This window comes from Aythya marila, assembly GCF_965140915.1.
Source record: "Aythya marila genome assembly, contig: HAP1_HAP1_SCAFFOLD_845, whole genome shotgun sequence".
NCBI lineage: Eukaryota > Metazoa > Chordata > Aves > Anseriformes > Anatidae > Aythya > Aythya marila.
The window spans coordinates 16,640-29,917 of NW_028137383.1; the positions used below are offsets into that span (position 1 = coordinate 16,640).

At 73.7% G+C, this 13,278-nt stretch overlaps 3 protein-coding genes across 4 annotated transcripts; 1 reads left to right on the forward strand and 2 right to left on the reverse strand.

Annotated features, from left to right (window-relative positions):
* Positions 1–178: 178 nt before the first annotated feature.
* LOC309890861 (uncharacterized protein) lies at positions 179–1,704 on the reverse strand. The gene is made up of 3 exons (XM_082785263.1): positions 1,671–1,704; positions 819–1,229; positions 179–508 (listed from the first exon to the last, which is right to left on the reverse strand). The coding sequence occupies exons 2-3, from the start codon at positions 1,216–1,218 to the stop codon at positions 228–230; spliced, it is 681 nt and encodes a 226-aa protein (XP_082641389.1). The 5' UTR covers positions 1,219–1,229; positions 1,671–1,704; the 3' UTR covers positions 179–227.
* A 595-nt stretch (positions 1,705–2,299) lies between these two features.
* On the forward strand, positions 2,300–6,196 carry SPRYD3 (SPRY domain containing 3). 2 transcript variants are annotated; one of them, XM_082785257.1, is made up of 11 exons: positions 2,300–2,314; positions 2,801–2,932; positions 3,010–3,085; positions 3,525–3,649; positions 3,731–3,866; positions 4,129–4,320; positions 4,564–4,713; positions 4,804–4,861; positions 5,363–5,482; positions 5,572–5,738; positions 5,927–6,196. In XM_082785257.1, exons 2-11 carry the CDS (start codon positions 2,808–2,810, stop codon positions 6,059–6,061), a joined length of 1,284 nt encoding a protein of 427 aa, XP_082641383.1. In that variant the 5' UTR covers positions 2,300–2,314; positions 2,801–2,807; the 3' UTR covers positions 6,062–6,196. The 2 variants fall into 2 exon arrangements, with proteins under 2 accessions (XP_082641383.1, XP_082641382.1); XM_082785256.1 differs by lacking the exon at positions 2,300–2,314 and adding an exon at positions 2,338–2,383.
* Positions 6,197–6,778: 582 nt separating this feature from the next.
* LOC309890862 (tensin-2-like) lies at positions 6,779–13,156 on the reverse strand (the record flags this gene model as incomplete). The annotated part of the gene is given in 16 exon segments (XM_082785264.1): positions 6,779–6,982; positions 7,083–7,112; positions 7,382–7,450; positions 7,983–8,054; positions 8,056–8,152; positions 8,533–8,610; positions 8,801–8,878; positions 8,965–9,057; positions 9,304–9,432; positions 9,529–9,864; positions 10,249–11,499; positions 12,043–12,159; positions 12,243–12,308; positions 12,628–12,754; positions 12,945–13,014; positions 13,096–13,156. Coding segments are annotated over 16 exon segments (2,813 nt in total), but the record flags the coding sequence as incomplete, so codon positions are not given.
* Between the last annotated feature and the right edge of the window lie 122 nt (positions 13,157–13,278).

The following is a 13,278-nucleotide window of genomic DNA, read 5'->3' on the forward strand; positions in this document are numbered from 1 at the left end:
AATAAATCCGTTTTCACCCTGGAATAAATCCCTTTTTGCCCTGGAACAAACCCATTTTTACCACGGAACAGACCCGTTTTTCCACAGATCAGACCCGTTTTACCATGGAATAAACCCGTTTTGCCCTGGAACGCACCCGTGACCGTAGAACAAACACGTTTATTCCGCCGGTCCCAGCATAAAACATCCCCGAGCGCGACCAGCCCCCCCCCGGCCTGCGCCCCCCCCTACATGGCCTGCAGGAGCTCCAGCACCTCGGGGTCCACGGGGGCGCCGCGCAGGCAGTCCAGCAGCCGGGGGGCCGTGGCCCCCCCCTGCTGCCGCCGGCGCCACTCGCGCAGCATCTCGAAGGCGCGCAGCACCGCGCGCTGCGGCCGCTCCTCGCCGATCTGCTCCAGGCGGCTCTGCGGCAGCCCCAGGCAGGCGATGCCGACCTCCTGCCACTCGCTGCCCAGCTTCTGCGCCACCAGCAGCAGGTCCCGCTCCGTCAGCAGCCTTGGGGGGCGGCCTGGGAGCAGGGGGGGGGCTCGTCAGGGGTGCCGCAGCGTCTTCCCCGTGCCCCCCTCCCCGCCCGGTGTCTCCCCGAGCGTCCTCAGCAGATCCCGGTGCTCCTTGGGCACCCCCAGCGCCACGAGCACCCCGAGCGCCTCCGGAACCCTGCGCACCTCCAGCACCTCCAGCACCCCCAGGGCGCTGGGCACCTCCAGCACCCCAAGCGCTTCCAGCACCCTGAACACCTCCAGGACCCCGAGCACCTCCAGCAGCCTGGGCACCTCCAGCACCCCGAGCACCCCGGGCATCTCCAGCACCCTGGATACCTCCAGCGTCCCGTGTGCCTCCAGCATCCCGAACACCTCCAGCGTCCGGAGCACCTCCAGCACCCCGAGCATCTCCAGCACCCTCAGCCCCTCCAGCCCCTCCAGCCCCCTGCGCTCCGCCGCCGGCCTCGCCGAGGCCGCCGGGGGCCTCGTCCTCCTCGGGGAGCCGGTACTGCCGCAGGAGGTCGCGGCGGCCGAGCTGCCGGAGGACGGCGGCGGCCACGGGCAGCGCGCGGCCGGGGAAGTGCTGCAGGAGCAGGGCGCAGAGCTCGGGTCGGGTGGCGGGGTGCAGGCGGCTGAGCGGCAGCTGCCCCCCCAGCAGGAACTTGAAGGCCTCGAACTCGTCCTCCGTCAGCGCCCGCTGCAGCCCCAGCAGCGCCTCGCGCTCGCCCGACGCCATCGGGGACGGAGCTGCCGGAGGGGGGGGGGGGGGGGCTCACGTCGGGGCACGGGGACGGGCGGGGACGGGGCAGTGCCGTGCGCCCCCCCCAGAGCCGTGTGTGTGCCCCCCCACCCCGCTGTGGGGAGGGGTCCCCCCGGTGCCCCCAGAGACACGGAGCCAGCCGTGGGGCACCCCAGTGTCACCAATGCCAAGGGACCCCCCAGCGACCCCAGTTCCCTCCCCCGCCGTGAGACCCAGCCCACCACAGCCCCCAGCACACCCAGTGCCCCCTCGCTGCCATTGGGCTGGGTCCCCCAGAGCTCCCAGTACCCGCCCCGTGCTCCCGGAACCCCCCCAGTGCTCCCAGTATCCGCCGCCCCCCGGGGTCCCATTCCCCCCGCCCCCCCCGGGAGCCCCCCGAGCCCCCCCCTCGGCCCCCCCCGGCGCCCCCCGGCCCCCCCGCCCCTCACCTCCTTCCTTTTCCCGCCAGGAGCGGTGGGGGCGTGGCCTGGACAAGGGGGCGGGGCTTGGGAGGCGGCTCGGGGGGGGGCGCCCCGGGGTAGCCCCCAGTAGCCCCCGGTAGCCCCCGTTGGTCCCCAGTAGCCCCTAGTAGCCCCAGCCCGGCCCCCCCCCCGTTACGCCCAGCGCCCCCCAGTGCCCCCAGTCCCGTGCCCCAGTGCCCCTCAGGGCCCCCTACTGGTCCCCACTGCCATGGCCCAGTGCTCCCAGTGCTCCCAGTACCCCGCAGTATCCCCAGTAGTCCCCAGTATCCCCAGGACCTCCCATTCCCCCCCAGTGCTCCCAATATCCCCAGTATCCCCCCCGTGCCCCCAGTACCTCCCATTACTCCCAGTACTCCCAGTACCCCCAGTATCCCCCAGTGCTCCCAGTGCCCCCAGTACCCCTCCCCGCCGCCAGAGGGCGCCCTCTCCCCACCCCGCCCGCGCTGTCACGTGACCCCCGCACGCCCACACCCCCCTCCTCCAGACCCCTCCTCCCTCTCTCCGATTGGCTGCTCTCGCCGTCAGTCTCCCCGAGCCGGCCCGCGATTGGCGGCGCGGCGGCGGCGGGGCGGGGCCGGGAGGGGGGAGGAGGCGGAAGCGCGGCCCCGGCTGTGAGTGGGGAGCGGGGCCGGGAGCGGCCGGAGCGCGGCGCCATGGCGGGGGCGGGCGGGGCCGGGACGGTGAGGGGGGGGTGCGGGGGGTCCCGGGGGGTCCCGGGGGGGTCCCGGGGCTCGGGCTGGGGGGGCTGGGGGAGGAGGGGGCGGGTTGGTGGGGGGAGGGGAGGCCTGTTGGGGGGGGGCGGGGGGAGGTTTGGGGGGGGCTGGGGGTGAGGGGGGGCTGGGGTTGGGGTCGGGGGGGCCGCTTGTTGGGGGGCTGGGGGGGGGCAGGGCCTGCCAGGACACCGGGGGGGGGGATAGGGGGGGCCTTATTGGGGGGGGCAGCTCTGGGGGTGGGGGGGCTTCGGGGCTGCCTGGGTGGGAGGGGGCCGCCTGTGGGGCTGGGGGGGTGGGGAGGGGTTGGGGGGGGAGGGTCTGACCGTTGGGGGGGTGGGGGGGTGTTTTTTGTTTGGGGGGGGTCTGACGAGCGGTGCCCCCCAGGCTGGCGATGGATGAGCTGCGCCTGCACTACAGGTTCCTCAGCTGGCGGCGCCGCATCCGCGAGATCCGCGAGGTGCGGGCCGGGCGCCAGGAGCGCTCCCGGCACATCCTGGTGGACGGCGACACCCTCAGGTGGGGGGGGGGTGAGGGTGACCCCCCCGTGGTGCCTGACCCCCCCCCGTGGTGCCTGACCCCCCCCTGTCCCACAGCTACCATGGGGACTCGGGCGAGGTGGGCTGCTACGTGGCGCCGCGGCCGCTGACCCGGGACAACAACTACTTCGAGGTGGGTCTGGGGGGGTCCTGGGGGGGCTCAGGTGCCCCCCCAGTTGTTTTTGGGGTCCCCACATTCCTGTCGGGGGGTCCCATACTCCTCCAGGTGGGTTCCGTCCTTCCTGGATCCTGTCTTTTTGGGGTCCACCAAGGAGCGGCTGAGGAAGGGGTCCTGGTGGGGGGGGGGGTGGCTTTTGGAGACCCCCACTCTGTTTTTGGGGCCTCATCTGTGTCCGCAAATCCCTGCGGGGGGGGCACAAAGCAGAGGCTGGGAGGGGGCACCGAGCCCTAACTGCAGCCCCCCCAAGGCACGGAGCAGACCCCGGGGGTGCCCCCCAGCCCCTCGGGGACACCACGGGGATCCCCACCGCCCTCCCAGCCGCTCGGGGAAGGCCGTGAGTGACCCCCCCGGGGATGGGGGGGGGGGGCTGATGCCCGTGCCCCCCCCCCAGGTGTCGATCGTGGACAGCGGCGTGCGCGGCACCATCGCGGTGGGGCTGGTGCCGCAGTCCTACAGCCTGGAGCACCAGCCGGGCTGGCTGCCCGACTCCGTGGCTTACCACGCCGATGACGGCAAGTGCGTGGGGACGGGGTGGGGGGGGTCAGGGACTGGGGGGGGTCCCACGAGCCCAGCGTCACCCCCCCGCACCCCCCCCAGGCTGTACAGCGGCCGGGCCAAGGGCCGGCAGTTCGGCACCAAGTGCAGCTCCGGCGACCGCATCGGCTGCGGCATCGAGCCGGCGTCCTTCGAGGTGCGCACGGCGCAGGTCTTCTTCACCAAGAACGGGGAGCGGGTGAGCAGGGGGGGGCACGGCCCCTGGGGGGGGCGGGGGGGGGCGCGGGGGGGCCCCACGGCATCCTTGACCCCCCAGAGGGGCTCTGCGGTCACGCCGCTGTCCCCCGGGGGGCTGCTCCCAGCCCCAAACCGCTGCTGAGGGAGCGTGGAGGGGGTCCCACCGGTGTCTGTGCCCCCCAGGTGGGCTCCACCGTGAAGCCCCCAGCCCCACAGCGCTGCCGGGGGGCGCGGGGGGGTCTGACCGCCTGCCCCCCCCCCAGGTGGGCTCGACGGTGATGCCGCGCGGCCCCGAGGGGCTGTTCCCGGCCGTGGGCATGCACTCGCTGGGGGAGGAGGTGCGGCTGCACCTGCGGGCGGAGCTGGGGCCCCCCCACGACGAGGGGGCCATGATGCTGGTGGACAGCCACGAGGACGAGTGGGGGCGGCTGCACGACGTGCGGGCCTGCGGCACGGTACTGGGGGCACTGGGGGGACTGGGAGGGACTGGGGGCACTGGGGGGAACTGGGGAGACTGGGAGGGACTGGGGAAACTGGGGGCACTGGGGGGGACTGGGAGGGACTGGGGGCACTGGGAGCACTGGTGTTCCTCCCCCCAGGCTGTTTCCCCCCCCGGGGCTGCTGTTTCCCCCGCAGCCTTACCTCCCCCCCCGCCCAGCTCCCCCCTCACCCCTGTCCCCCCCCCGCTGCCCCCCCAGCTCCTGGAGTACGCGGGGCAGGGGAAGAGCATCGTGGACGTGGGGCTGGCGCAGGCGCGGCGCCCGCTGAGCCCCCGCAGCCACTACTTCGAGGTGGAGATCGTGGACCCGGGCGAGAAGTGCTACATCGCGCTGGGGCTGGCGCGCAAGGTGCGGGGGGCCCCCCCCAAACACCCCCTGCCCCCCCCCGGCATCCGCCCCCTGCCCCGCCGAGCCTTCAGCCTCCTCCTCCTCCCCCAGGACTACCCCAAGAACCGGCACCCCGGCTGGAGCAGGGGCTCGGTGGCGTACCACGCAGGTGGGCCCCCCCCTCAAAGTGGGGAGGGGGGGGAGCACGCAATGCCCCCACCCCCCTTCTGCCCCCCACCCCCACCCCGTTTTTTGTCCCTGTTGTGGTGGGGAAGGGGGGGGGCTTTTGGCCTCCTCCTCCTCCTCCTCCTGGAACTGGCCCCTCCCCGGGGTGGGGGGGCTCCGTGACCCCCCCTTTATGGGGGGGGGGGGACAGGGAGGGGGCACCCGGCTGCGGAGTGGGGGGGGGGGGGCAGGGGGGAGAGCACGGTGACGCCACTGGGGGGGCTAATGTAGGGGGGGGGCTATTGATACTGGGGTGGGGGGGTTATTGGGGCAAAGGGGGGGCTTTAGTGATGTTGGGGGGGGTATTGAAAAACAGGGGGGGGTTATTGGTACTGGGGTGATTTATTGATGCGGGGGGGGATTTGTTGGGGCCGGGGGAGGGTTTATCGACAGCGGGGGGGTTTGTTGGTGTCGGGGGGGCGTTACTGACCCTGCCCCCCCCCAGATGACGGGAAGATTTTCCACGGCAGCGGCGTGGGGGACCCCTTCGGCCCCCGCTGCTACAAGGGCGACATCATGGGCTGCGGCATCATGTTCCCCCGCGACTACAGCCTGGACAGCGAAGGTACCGGGGGGGGCACGGGGCTGGGACCACCCCCTCCAACAGGGGAGCCCCCCCACACGCGTGTGTGTGTGTCTGTGCCCCCCCCCCAGGGGACAGCGACGATCCCAGCGACACGGCCGAGGTGAGGCCGAAGGCGCGGGGGGTGCGCAACGTCAGCTACCTGCACCAGGAGGAGGAGGAGGAGGAGGAGGAGGAGGAGGAGGAGGAAGACGACGGCGAGGACACGGAGCAGGAGCACGGCGGCAGGAAGGTGGTGGTGAGTGGGGGGGGCACCGGGGGGGCACCCCCTTGGGTTTATTTAGGGGGGGGCACGGCGCACACCCCACCACCACGGGGCGCAGCGCCGGCTGACGCTCCCTTCCGCCCCCCCATGTTATTTTGGGGGGCCCCCAGCCCCCCCCTCACTGTGCCCCCTAACCGTGCCCCCCCCACACCCCCCCCCAGGTGTTCTTCACCCGCAACGGGAAGATCATCGGCAAGAAGGAGGCGGCGGTGCCGCGGGGGGGCTACTTCCCCACCGTGGGCATGCTGAGCAGCGGCGAGAAGGTCAAGGTGGACCTGCACCCCCTCAGCGGGTAGCCCCCCCCCCGAGGACCCCCCCGGGACCCCCCCACAGCACCGGGGGTCCACCCCCCCCCTTCCCTGTGCTGCCCCGGGGGTCCCCATCCAGCCCCACGTCACCCCCCGGTCCTGACTGGGGGGGATTTGTGTCCGTCCCCCCCCCCCCTTCCCAGGGGACTCCTGTGTCGCCCCCACGGGGGGGGGCACATTTAAGGGTAGGTGGGTGCCCCCCCCCCATCCATGCTGTCACTGCCCCCTTTTCATGAATGTACACCCCCCTCCCCCCCGGGGGGGGCTCCAGCCCTGCCCCCCCCTCCGCCCCCAGCCCTGCTTTGGCTGTGGGGGGGTCTCAAAGGGCTGGGCCCCCCCCCCGGCCCCCCCTGGCGCATTAAGGAGACGCTCGGTGCTTCTGGAGCTGTTTGCACATGGTTAATAAATGATGGGGGGGGGGGCTGGCGGCGGAGGGGGGGGGCAGGGCTCTGTGCCCCCCCCCAGCTCGGTGCCCCCCCCCCCCAATACATATATATATATATATATATTAGAGACGTCTGCTGGAAGCTTTTACACAAAAATAGAGACTCTGTGCTGAGCCCCCCCTTGGGGCTGGGCCCCCCCGCGGTGCTGAGCCCCCCCTTAAGGCTGAGCCCCCCCTTAAGGCTGCAGCCCTCCATGGGGGCCTATGGCAAAGGAGGGGGGGGGGGAGGGAACCGGCTGGCTGTTGATGGGGGGGCGCTGTTTGTGTTTGTTTTTTTTTGCTGGGGGGGGTCTTTTCTGGCGGGGGGGGCGCTGTGGCGGGGGGGTCACTTGCGCTGGGTGCCCAGCATCACCTTGCTGACGAAGGCCACGATGGCGGCCGCCGGCTGCTCGGGGTCCAGCTCGGCGAAGAGGTGGCAGGCGTTGCACGGCCCCCCCGGCTGCTTGGCCACGAAGCCGAAGATCCTGGGGGGGGGAGGGAGCACAGCAGGGACGTTATTTTTTGGGGGGGGCACCCGGGGGTGTCCCCGTCCTGCCAAGGGGGGGGTTGGGGGGGTCTGCTCACCGCGACGTGGTGCCGTCCGCGTTCGCCCACCTGCGTTGGGGGGAGGGGGGGGCAGTTAGCGGGGTCGTGGCCCCCCCCCGACCCCCATCGTCTGCCCCCCCTCCCGTCCTAAATCGCGCCCCCTCCCCGAGTCGTGTGCCCTCCCCTAATTTGTGCCCGTCACCCCCAAAAGCCGTCTGCCCCCCCCAAATCGTCTGCTCCACCCTAGAGTCGTCTGCCCCCCCCGATCGTTTTCTCCCTCCCGAAACCGCGTCGTTCCCCCCCTCCCCCCGTGTGCCCCCCCCCCCCGTGCCCCCCACCTGCGGCCCTGGGGGTCGATGCTGCAGAAGGTGACGCTGGCCACGGGGTAGTGGCGGCGGAAGAAGAGCCTGGGGGGGGGGCAGCAGGTGAGGGGGGGGCAGGGGGGAGCCGGGGGGGGGGAAGGACCCCAGGGTGGGGTGGGGGGTCTGGGGGGGGGTCCCTTGGGACCAGGGGCCCAGAGATCCCGGGGGGTCCCAGAGGGGTCCCAGGTTCTGGGGGGGTCCCGGGGGGGGTCCCTCGGGTGTGGGGGGGGGTCCGGGGGGGTCCTTTTGGGTTCCCTTGGGTCTGGGGGGTGCCATTGGGGTCAGGGGGTGCCGGGGGGGTCCCGGGGGTTCCCGTTGGGGCGGGGGTCCCGAGGGGGGTTCTGGGGGGTCCCGTTGGGTTTGGGGTCCCCGGGGGGATCCCTTTGGGGTGGGGGTCCCGGGGGGGTCCCGTTGGGGTCAGGGGCTTCCCGTTGGGTTTGGGGTCCGGGGGGGGTCCCGGGGGGGTCCCATTGGGGTCAGGGGCTTCCCGTTGGGTTTGGGGTCCGGGGGGGGTCCCATTGGGGTCAGGGGCTTCCCGTTGGGTTTGGGGTCCGGGGGGGGTCCCGGGGGGGCTCACTTGCGCTGCCGGTCGGTGAGGGTGATGCCGTGCGCCCCCGCCCTGAAGTGCACGGTGCCGGCGGGGGGGGGGGGGGCTGGCGGCCAGCAGCGCGCTCGTCGCCCTCGCCACCGCCTGCGGCCCCGTCAGGGACTCGGTGCCCACCGAGCCCAGGAAGCGCACGGAGCACCCTGGGGGGGCACGGGGGGGACACGGGGGGGACACGGGGCTGCACCCCCCGCACGGCACCGCACGGGGCGCAGCCACGGGGCCGCCGGGGCTCCCAGTGCCGCCAGTATCACCAGTCCCAGTGCCCTCCCAGTGCTCACAGGGCTCCCAGTGTCCCCAGTCCCACCAGTGCTCCCAGTCCCAATTCCCAGTCCCAGTTCCACCGGTCCCAGTGCTCCCATTCCCAGTTCCCCAGCTCCCCCGTTCCTATCCCCATGACCCCAAGCCCAGTGCACGCCCCCATTCCCAGTACAATCCCAGTGGCCCCATTCCCCCCCCGTTCCCACTCCCCCCCAGCGCCCCCCCCGTCCCAGCGCCCCCCCCTTCCCAGTGCCCCCCCCACCTGCTCCCTGCCGCAGCAGCTCCGCGGCCGTGCTGACGTTGGGGGGCGCCGACACCCCCAGCCCCTCCTGCAGCAGGTCTGGGGGGGGGCACAGGCTGGGGGTGGGCGCCGGGACCCCCAGGAGCCCCCTCCCCCCCCATGCCCCCTCCTAGGGCAAGGGGGGGCATTTTGGGGTGGGAGTGGGGATGAGGAGTTAATGGGGGGGGGAGAAGGGTCACGGGGGGGTACATGGGGAGGGTCCAAGGGGGGGGCGCGGGGGGGCACCCACCTTTGCTGGGGATGCGCAGGGCGCAGGGCAGGGAGATGGGGGTGATGGAGTGCTGCAGCACCAGGGCGGGCAGGCTCCCTGCAAACCGGGGGGGTGGGGGGGGGTTAGGGGCACCCCGACCCCCCCCCGGGTCCCCGCAACCCCCCCCCAGGGCCCCCCCTCACCGAAGTGCGGCTCCTCCTGGCCCCCCCGGATCTTGACGCCCCGCGGCCCCGTCTCGATGAGGAAGTGGCGCACCAGCTGCTCCTGGGGGTCCCCTGGGGGCGGAGGGGGGGTCGGCCTCGGGGGGGGGGAGAGAGAGGACCCCCCCCCACACACAATAGGGGTGGGGGTATGGGGGGCGTGGGGTGAAATGGGGGGGTATTGGGTGAAACGCGGGGGCTATAGGGTGAGATGGGGGGGTATGGGGTGCTGGGGGTGTCTGTGGGGTGCTTGGGGGGGGCCTGTGGGGTTTTGGGGGAGCTACTGGGTGGAGGGGGGGGGCGGTTGGGGGGGTCCCTTACCCTTGGGGGGGGGGCCGCAGCCGGGGGGGGGCACGGCCACCCTGAGCGCCAGCCCGTAGGCGCCGCGGAAGGAGCTGCTGTCGCGGATGAGGAAGGTGCCCGGCTCCCGGCCCTTCAGCAGGGCCACGGCTGGGGGGGGGACGGGGGGGGGTCCCCGTGTCAACGTCACCCCCCCGCCGGGTGACGCCGGGACCCCCCCCCCCGGTCCGTCCCGCCCCCCCTCACCTTGCTCCCGCGACAGCCCCGGCTTGTACCAGAACTTGGAGGTGTCCTGAGCGAAGGTGGCGCCCGCGGGGGGGTCCGGCTCCGGGGGGGGGCTCCCATGGGTGCCCCCCGCGCCCCGCTGGGGGGGGCGCTTCTCGGGCAGGGGGGGCTGCTGGGCCGGGGGGGGCTCGTAGTAGGCGGTGCTCAGGGGGAAGGCGGGGGTCGGGGACCCCCCCGGGCTGCTGGGGGGGGGCTCCGGCTGCTCCTGGGGGGGGGCAGGCGCCGGGGGGGCCCCGGGTGGGGCGGCGTCGCGGGAGGGGCTGTGCCAGGGCCCCCCCTCGGCTGGGCTGCGGCGCTCTGTGGGCGGGGGGGGGTCATCGGGGCACGGCACGGCCCCCAGTAAGCCCCAATAGCCCCCGGTAAGCCCAGTAACCCGCCCCAGCCGCCCCCAGTAACTCCCCAGTTCCTCCTCACTAATCCCCCCAGTAGCTCCCAGTAGCCCCTCCGAGCCCCTCTTAGTCCCCAGTAACTCTCAGTATCCCCCCAGTAGCTCCCAGTAGCCCCCCTACTCCCCCAGTAGCCCCCCAGTAACCCCCAGTAGCTCCCAGTAGCCCTCCGCTCATCCCCATTAGCCCCCCCAGTAACCCCCATCAGTCCCAGTTAGCCCCCCAGTAACTCCCAGTAGCCCCCCGTAGCCCCCCAGTAGCTCCCCATTCCCCCCCCCCAGCTCCCCCCACTCACCTCCGGGCGGGGGGGGCTCCTCCCCGGGGACCCTGAAACCCTCCGGAGCCTCCAGCCCGGGGGGGCCGGGCCGGGGGGGCAGCGGGGCCGGGGGGGGCGGGGGGCGGCCGCAGCGGGGGCAGCCGGGGCAGGGGGGCGGGTGGGGCGCCGGGGCCCCCCCCTCAGACAGGGAGCGCTGCGCCCGCCGCTTCTCCGCCCCCCCCTCGCCCCCCCGCGGCACCTCGTACCCCCCCGGCCCCCCCCGCCGCTCCAGGCTGCCCAAGCGGCACGGGCAGGGGGGGGCCAGGCTGGAGCGGCGGCACAGGGGGGGGGCGCTATAGGGCATAGGGGGGGCATAGGGGGCCGGGGGGGCATAGTGGGCCGGGGGGCTATAGGGGGTCGGGGGGCTGTAGGGGGTCGGGGCGCTATAGGGTGTCAGGGCGCTATAGGGTGCCGGGGGGCTGTAGGGGGCGGGGGTGCCGTGGGGGGGTTGGGGGCCGCAGGGGGGCGGGGGGCTGTAGGGCGTTGAGGTGCTATAGGGGGTCGGGGGGGTCGGGGCGCTATAGGGGGGTGAGGGGCTGTAGGAGGCGGGGGGGCTGTAGGTTGTGGGGGGGCTGTGGGATGCGGGGGTGCTATAGGCTGCGGGGGGGCTGTAGGAGGCAGGGGGGCTATGGGATGCGGGGGGGCTGTAGGTTGTCGGGGGGCTATAGGCTGCGGGGGGGCTATGGGATGCGGGGGGGCTGTAGGTTGTGGGGGTGCCGTAGGGGGTTCCTGGGCTGCTGTAGGAGCTGTGGGGTGTCGGGGGGCTGTAGGGGCACAGCGCGCTGCAGGGCGCCTGGGGGGAGCAGGGGGGCGGGGGGCTGTGGGGGGGTGCAGCGCCGTAGGGCCCTGGGGTGCTCTGGGGTGTTGGGGCGCTGTAGGGCCCTGGGTCCCTATGGGGTGCTGGGTCCCCGTGGGGTGTCGGGGCGCCATAGGGTGCTGTGTCCCTATAGGGCCCCGGGTCCCTGTGGGGCGCCCCCCCGGGGGGCTGCTCCTGGGGGCTGTCGCGCCCCCCGACCCCGAAGCCCCCCAGCAGCCGCTCCAGCTCCTGGCGCTCGGCGGCCGTGGGGGGCGGGGGGCGGCCGGGGGGGGGCTCGGCTTCGTAGGGCTCGCCCGGGGGGGGGGGGCTCTCGCTGCCGTCCCCCCCGGGGGGGGCCCAGGGGCCGGGGGCCCCCTTCCTCTGCACGCGGGCGTAGGGGCTGCCGTCCAGCGGCCCCCGCGTGTGCGAGAGCTCTGCGGGAAATGGGGGGGGGCATGAGGCGGGGAGGACACCGAGACCCCCTGCACGCACCCACCCCTCCCCAACGGGGTCCCCCAAGCCCAAGGAGGGGACCCAGGGAATGGGGGGGTACAGTGGGGAATGGGGAGGGGGAGGGCAGGGACCCCAAAATGGGAGGGGGGGGAAAAAGGGGAGGGGGGCACCAAAAAAAGGGGGGGACCCAAAAGGGGGGAGGGGGCATTCAGATGTGCATGCAGGGACCCCGGGGAGCACATTGGGGAAATGGGGGGGATGCAAGGACCCCAAAACTGGGGGGGGGGGATAAAAATGAGGGGTGTCCTAAAAATGGGGAGGGTGTCCAAGAGTGGGGGGGGGGGCGGGGGGCAAAAAAAAAAAGGGGGAGGGGGGGCAAATCACGGGGCAAGCACCCACGGCCAGAGGGGACCCCATTGGTGGGGGGGCTCAGGGGGCAGGCAGGGAGCCGGGGGGGGCATGGTGGAGGAGGGGGGAACCCGGGGGGCCGGGGGGGGCCGGGGGGGGCCGGGGGGGCCCCGTACCCTCGGCGCTGTCCTCGTGCCGCAGGTTGAAGCCCTCGTAGGAGTCCCAGCGCACGGCGGGGGCGGCGGTGCCGTAATCCACGGTGGTGGGCGAGGAGCTGGGGGGGGGCTCCCAGCCTGGGGGGGGCACAGGGTGAGGTGTGGGGGGTGTTGGGGGGGGTGGGGGGGTCGGGGCAGGCCCCCCCCTTCCCCCTCCTCACCTTCCACCCTCTCGGGGCCGGAGGAGAAGATGAACTCGACGCTGGCCTCGGGGGGGAAGCGATCGTCTGGGGGGGGGAGCGGAAGGGGGTCAGAGAATGAGCCCCCCCCCAAAAAAAAACTCCCCAAACTCCCCCAAACCCCCCCGGACCCTCCCTCACCGACCTCCCCTGGACCTTTTGACCCCCCCCAAACCCCCTCAACCCCCCCCGGCCCACTCTGACCCCCCCCGGCCCCCCTCCCGGCTCCCCCCAACCCCCTTTTTTCATCCCCCGGCCTCTCTTAGCCCCCCCCCCCCACGCCCCCCCGTGCTCCCCCCTTCCCCCCCCCGTGCCTCCCCCATGCCCCCTCCCATCCCTCCCCGTGCCCCCCCGTGCCCCCCCGCACCCCTGCAGGCCTCGTCCAGCTCCTCCTTCCGCAGGCGCAGGCGGGGGCCCTGCAGGGCGCAGGTGTTGAACTGGGCCCGGAACACGGCCTCGCGCCCGGCCCCCCCCCGCCGCTGGTAGCACTTCACCTGGGGGGGGCACAGACACGCGCGGCCTTGCACGGGGATTCGCTGCACGCGCCCCTCGCGTGTGACCCCCCCCCCACCAAGACCCCCCCCCTTTTGCATGCACCCCTTGCACGCCCCTTGCACACGCACCCCCCCCTTCCACCTCCCCTTGCACCCCCACTCCCTTTTGCACCCCCCCGCCCCCCCTCACCATCACGTCCCCCTTCAGCAGCAGGGCCGGCTCCAGGCTGATGCAGAGGCTCTGGGGGCCGGGGGTGCTGCTGCAATGGGGGGGGGGGTGAGTGCCAGGGGGCCCCCCCCGGAGGTCAGGGCTCGGGGGGGGGGCGGGGGGGGGCACTCACTACACGCCCGAGGTGTAGACGAGCTGCAGGGACTGGTAGATCTTCAGGAAGGGCTGGCAGCCTGCGGGGGGGGCAGCGGGGGGGTCAGCGGGGGGGGCAGGAGGGGGGGACCTGGGGGGGTCCCCGAGGGGTGCCAGGGGGGTCCCCAGGGGGTTCCCGGAGAGGTTCCGGGGGGGGGTCCCG

Coding starts and splice junctions, on each gene's coding strand:
- LOC309890861 (XM_082785263.1), bottom strand. CDS start 1,218: ATGGCGTCGGGCGAGCGCGAGGCGCTGCTGGGGCTGCAGCGGGCGCTG. Junction 509..818: donor AGGCACACGGGACGCTGGAG/GTATCCAGGGTG, acceptor CCCTGCTCCCAG/GCCGCCCCCCAAGGCTGCTG.
- SPRYD3 (XM_082785257.1), top strand. CDS start 2,808: ATGGATGAGCTGCGCCTGCACTACAGGTTCCTCAGCTGGCGGCGCCGC. Junction 3,867..4,128: donor TCACCAAGAACGGGGAGCGG/GTGAGCAGGGGG, acceptor CCCCCCCCCCAG/GTGGGCTCGACGGTGATGCC. Junction 5,483..5,571: donor CTACAGCCTGGACAGCGAAG/GTACCGGGGGGG, acceptor CCCCCCCCCCAG/GGGACAGCGACGATCCCAGC.